The sequence below is a fragment of the Trachymyrmex cornetzi genome, unplaced genomic scaffold, assembly GCF_001594075.2.
Source record: "Trachymyrmex cornetzi isolate Tcor2-1 unplaced genomic scaffold, Tcor1.1 scaffold336, whole genome shotgun sequence".
Lineage (NCBI taxonomy): Eukaryota > Metazoa > Arthropoda > Insecta > Hymenoptera > Formicidae > Trachymyrmex > Trachymyrmex cornetzi.
Window position 1 is genome coordinate 119,883 of NW_017298068.1, and position 6,459 is coordinate 126,341.

General features: G+C 39.1%; 1 protein-coding gene across 1 annotated transcript in view; it reads left to right on the plus strand.

Moving 5' to 3' along the window:
* Positions 1 to 857: 857 nt before the first annotated feature.
* The window catches only part of LOC108763126 (uncharacterized), a gene marked incomplete at its 3' end in the record, with an annotated part of 13,465 nt that continues 7,863 nt past the window's right edge, over positions 858 to 6,459 (plus strand). The window contains exon 1 of the mRNA XM_018510494.1: positions 858 to 1,008. Coding sequence (XP_018365996.1) covers positions 858 to 1,008 — 151 coding nt within the window. The remainder of the gene's footprint in view (positions 1,009 to 6,459) is intronic.

Below are 6,459 nucleotides of genomic sequence, written 5' to 3' on the forward strand. Positions count from 1 at the left end.
CCCAAGCGCTCCAGATCTCGAATTGCAGGGGCATAACGAAACTGAGACTAAATTAGAACCTATTTATCCCCTCCTTCCCCCGAGGGGAAGAAACGGCTTATACTCTCGAATTAAAAAACTAAACAATAAAAAAAAAGGAGGCGGAAAAATCCGGCACATCACGCCTTTTCTTTTTCCAATATATATATACATAAATAAATAAACAACATTTTTTAATAAATAAATAAATAAATAAAGAAACAAGTAAAATAAATAAACAAGTAAATAAATAAGTAGTAAATAAATAAATAAATAAGAATTATACATATATATACAAACGAGATAGCATGCGGTGCCATGCAGACATTTTAAAATACTACGATAATTTTCTTATAGACGATATGGAAATTGAATGCATTGACACCACACTATTGGCGCGGAGTTCAATGGCAGTGAAAGTTGTGAAAGTGGACTCACCCACGATGTTCTGGGTCCAATTGAAGACCGGCAGTGAGGACTTCCAAGACTTGCTTGAGGAACTAACCCGGAGAATGACACGAAAGGGACACATGCTGCGCCATCGTTCCGACCACATCGTTGTCGGAGAAGTCGTGGCCATTCGTGAAAACCGAGGATGGCAACGCGGAATTATAACAGACATCAACGGAGACGGAACGGTCGCGATCTATCTACGAGACTGGGGCCGTAACATGGAGCGCCGACTATTCGAGGTGCACATTCTGGAAGACAGATTTTGCCAGCTAAAATGGCAGAGGATTCCCTGTGGATTGGCCCACACTGCCCCCTTCTCCGATTCATCTTGGCCAAGGAGGGCAAGGGACCTGACCAGGTTCCTCATAAATTAACACGAGGGACGGATGTCCATCTTAGAGACCATAAAGAACGAAGCCGCGCTTATTAAGCTAGAAATACGGAGCGGAGGTGATACTCGCGAATATCACCACGTAGATTTAAAGGAAACATTGATTAGATTAGGCTATGCCCAACATAGCGATAAGATGAGAACGGGCATGTACCCTTCCATAAAAAAAATATGTATATATATATATATATCTATATATATAAAAAAAAACAAATATATATAATAATAGCAATAATTAACAAGGCTTTTGAAGTCAACGCTGGATCTATATTGCGCAAAACTAAAGAATATCCATTAAACTAAATCATTAACTTATGTACGTTTCGGCTTACTATTTTAGCCATCCTCAGCAATAAAAATTATCGCTTATCGCACTATACAAATATATATATACATAAAAAAAAATTTTTCTTTATTTTATTTTACAATAAAAATAAAAAATAATAATAGTAATAAAAGGGTAGTATAAAAGATATATATACATAGAATTTTAGTGTGAAAAAAAAACAAAAAATCTTTTCTTTATTTTTAGACAAATTGTCCTGTTTTCCTCTTCTCTCTTATAAAGATTTTCTTTGTCACTTTTATTTTTATTTAGTATGCAAGGCTACTTGATCGTCAATCACAGTGTATAACTCACCAGTGTACTACCACCATCTCCAGATTACTAGATCATACAAAGATCTTCGTACTCCAATTAAATGAAAAGATCGGGTTGACAGTTTTCAATATTTGATCGAAACCCGTAATAGCACCCGGTGCGTTACGGCATTAAGGGAACACCGAGTCTGTTAAAGCATCTCGATATCTGCGACCATTTCCATGCAGAAATCTCAAACGAAGGATGCCACATAGTCTTTGTCTCGGCCATAGAGAGTCCGTGGACGACTGCAAACACTGTTCAACCCGCAATAAAACAACAATAAACGACGAACTCGCAGAGGAATGAATGTCGAAGCCGCAAAAAAAAAAATTTTTTCGGCACACCACGACATTTTAGACCGGAGATGGAAGGTACCTCCTACCATCGCAATGGTCGATGCAATAAACCTTTTTGTTGACGACTTTCAGGTAGTCATTCCTTTATATAGTGTTAATCACCAACATTCACTTGTAAATATTCAAGGAAGAGGAAAAAGGGAAGCAAAATAAAAACAAAACAAAAATATCAATATACATATATAGTTATACAAAATTTTCGCCTGCAGCAAAATTGTCAAATTTTAGCGTTAATTAGATTATATGCGCAAAGGTATCTTTCAATGAGCACCTAAGTACTTTAGTTATATTATCGCAAATAGGCGTAACAAGGAGCACGAAAGAATTCTGGAAGAAATCCTATATTTCCTTCCTGCTCCTTAATGACATAAGTTATAAATTTATGGATGCATGGTAAAACATTAATCCCCTTTATATGTAATACGCGTACATGTACACCAGAACACCATTATTCACTTGTAAAATGGAAGGACGAAAGAATTGAAAATGCGAATATTAGATACGGCCGATTCTTTCCTGCTTCTCTAATAAACCAAGGAACGTATATCTAAGAAATAACACTTAAATGTGGATCCTACGTTACTATGTAATCAACCCATCAAATCGTCGAAAGAAAAGAATCAACATCCTTTGTCGGCTCTTCTCTTTTTGCAAATGTTGTGTTTTTACACCCCAACATTTGTCTAAGGCTAGGGGTGTTACGTCCTGCAGACGCAGATTCTTTTCTTTCGAGAGAATCGACATCGCCGCAACTACGATTGGCCCCTGCGAGACGCGAGCAGGGGTACCCTTATAAAAATTGAATAACAGACCACACAGGCTCCGCGAAAAACTCGTAAACGTCAATCAACCCGGAAAAATAACAACACTAACGCAGGCCTAAAAGGGACAAGATTGCGAAAAATATCACAAACGGACCTAAGTCACGTGATGATAAAAATTCAAGCTATTGTCCGAATTGTTGACCAACAATTCCACCTTCAGAAAAACAGGCGCCGCGTCGCCATAAAAACCATAAAAACATGAGATAACGTCTCACAGCTGTTTACTTAGCCATATTTTCCGCGAGGATGACGGAATTGATCACTCGCTTAAAACAATCTTGCCCTTTTTAGAGAAAACATAAATCATTCCTTTTGTTCTCTAAACCTCTTTTAACAGTGTACTTTAGATTAACAACGATAGGACACCTTAAAAATCGTAAATCTCGAGCGACATTGCAACTAACTATTGCATCCTAGACAAAGGGCACTACGCCCTTTTTTCGGGGTATAAATAGAGGCCCCGCGGAAGCGTAGAGTCTCAGAAAAATCTTAACAGTTGCCGAATCCACGTCGCTAGTTCACAATAGATACAGTTTAATAGTAGCCGTCGGAAGTGCGCGGTAATTCCAAGTAGTCACGTCGGAAGTTATAAAGCAGTCAAATCCACGCGAGGTTCGCGAAAGTTCAACTCGCGCAACCCATTATTTGACTGGTCCGGTGACCTCTGAAGTTTATAGAGGGCAGACACCCGCCAATGCTATCCTTGGCTGGGCTTACGTGGATGATGGGAACCGACTCACTCGACCATAATCATCATCACCAGTATGTCTACAATTGCATGCCAGCCTCCCCCCCCTTTTTGTGCGCGCGATCGTGCGCCACCCACGGCGTCTGACGGGCTATTTCCACCCCCAGTTTCGACAGCGCTGGCCCACAGCGACGCCGAAACTAGCCTCCCGCGGAACTCAAACGAGCGCCTTCCACGGCGTCGAGGCCTCCGCACTCCTGCCCTCTCCTTCCAACCGCTATATATATATATACATATACGTTTCTTCTGCACGTAGACGCAGCAGAAGAAATGTCCGCGTCGTAAACCACGCGCCGTATAATATTAATATTAAAATAATCAGATCATAATTATCAATCTTTACTTCATTTCCTTGCCCTTAAGGCCCTTTCTCTATCCTTCCCTGTTCCCGTTTCGCACAGACACCAGAGAGCGTAGATAGAGCGAAATGAGTGATGAAACATCACAGCTGCCCCAAGGAAAGAGATCCAAATATCTTCATAAATTCCTTGTACACCTTAGCGTGTCACGGGCGCTCTATCTGACAATTCCTCTGAACTCTCTGGTTCATTTTTCCCTGTGCTAACGAAGGAATACGGAAGCTCGAAATCCCGTTAAAAATAATAAAAGATAATTCTCAAAAGTACGATAGCAATTCAATTCGTGCCTTTTAAAGGCACTGGTGACAGCAACCTGCCCCCACGCGTAAACACGCGCCGATAGCAAATCTCTCCGGAAGCCAAGGCTTCGCCCCGCGCGCCCCCGCTTTGCGCCCCGCGTCCCAAGAAACCTCTGCAGCGTCTCGAATCACAACAATCGCGACGAACACGCGACTTCGGACGTAACAATCTGTTTCATCTCAATGTTATTTTATTTTTAAATAATATAGCATTTCCCCTACAACGTTCACATAATTTATTATTTTATATAGACCAACGCGAAAATCAAGTATTTAGTAAATTGTTAAAATTAAAACTTTCCTTGTTCGAATTATTAGCAAAAATTGGGAAAATAAAATTATTAGTAGTAACTTTTGTATCACCACATGTTATGCATCGACAAGTAGAAATAATTTGATGCTCAACCAAATTTTCTATAAAATCATATTTAATACAAAGAGCTACAACAAAATCAAATGCATCTCGTTTAATACCAGTCGAAAAATACTCCCCTAGATATTTTCGTACTGCGTAGGTATTCAAATTAAGAACATATTCTGTTTTCTTATCGATGCGCTAATATATTCAAAACATTTAATTTATCAGAATTAAATAATTGTTTTCTGATAATAATTAAATGAAATGAACATTGTAATGTACTATTGGCATAGCATGAAACTTTGTCAGTATTTTGAAAACCACGTATAACCCAAGAAATAGTATTTTGTCGGATTTTTTGATCTGACTGTTGAACGGAAGTTATTATTTTCGCTAATGTCCATGGCACATCTTTAATTTTACGATAACTCTTTTGAAATAGTAATAATGATTTGTTCTTCTGGTTTATGTAGTCGTTTAATCGATTATATCCAATACTTGCTTCTTTACTAGTTATTATTGATAAAGAATCATGATTAATCAAATACGCATTAAGGTTCACTTTCTTTGCTAATTTTACTTTCATATTTTATATTAAAATTAGAATTCTATGAAGGCATTGTGAACAGCAGCTTAATGGACAAAACGCTTTATGTATATGTTACACGTACGACTGAAAAAATTTGAAAAGCTGAAATAATCCCTTTTTGAGAAATGATCTCCAGATCTCGGTATCGGCTGCACCAATTTTATTCAGACTGATCGCAATCGAAAGATACCGACGACATATAATAAAAGTGTTTTTAGATCTTTAATTGCGGCTGTAGTTTCTGAGTAATTTTAATCTAAAGTATATACAAATTTAAACGGGCCGCTTGACCGCTTAACGTGTGAACGTCATTGCGTATATGTTCATGTCGTTACCAATTCGCGAGGCTATAAACGACATGAATATATACATAATGATGTTCACACATCAAGCGGCCTGTTTTATATTTTTATACACCTTTAATTTAAAAGTAATTTATTAAAGTATTAAAGTAACTATACAGTGAAATGTCGACACATAATACAGTGCCAATGAAACTATAGATAAATAAGTCGATAAATGACAGCAATAAACGAGTGCCATCTACCGTCGAAAATATGAAAAGGAGATGACTTTTTGAGGAGACATATCTTACATGAAATTTTGACATTTCGGATTTCGCATCACGATATCTCCGTTCGTGGGACACCTAGAGGTAAAATAAACGTTTATTATATAATTCGGACCCAAATTGTCGATGGAGCCCATATTCAGAACTCTATCGGTCTAGCCTTTATTAAAAAAACCGAGAATTTCGGGGGTGGCACCCAGTTGGACACGGCTCAATTGGACACGAGCCATTCACACCGCTTGAGACTACAAAGCTCCTAAGCACCGGTCGCTGTGATTGGTGGTGTCCAATCGAGACGTGGTCAATCGGGATCACCCCGAATTTCGGATGCTCGGATGCCCGCAACTCGCTGACTCGCGTAGAGACACGCGTGTCTCGCGCTGCGCGCTTACTTGGCGCGAGACACTACCGTATCTCTTGATATAGGTCCGTCACGAGTGAATACACTGGAAGGCCTACATTTGATAAGTTTCAATCCGGTATTCGTTAAAGCAAATTCGGGAGCCAGTGTAGAAAACAATTGAATGCGACTTTTGATAATAGGCTAAAAGCCTCAATTGGGCTCAAAGCCCCTTAAAAGCCGTGTAACAGGACTAATACCGGTTTAATGAGTGACAATGCAATACGTTTGAATAGGAATTACACAAAATATCTTAAAATTGATTCAGTAATACATAGAAGATCCTGACTTGATCTTCCTTGACAACGCTAAACAACAACAAACAGAACAGAACCTTAAAAACAAAAGGGGCACACGAAAAGCGCGCGTATCAAGAACACAGGAAGCGGGTCAGCGCCGCACGCGTTCGTGTTTGTCTACACGGATCGGTTCGCGACCGACTCGATAAGC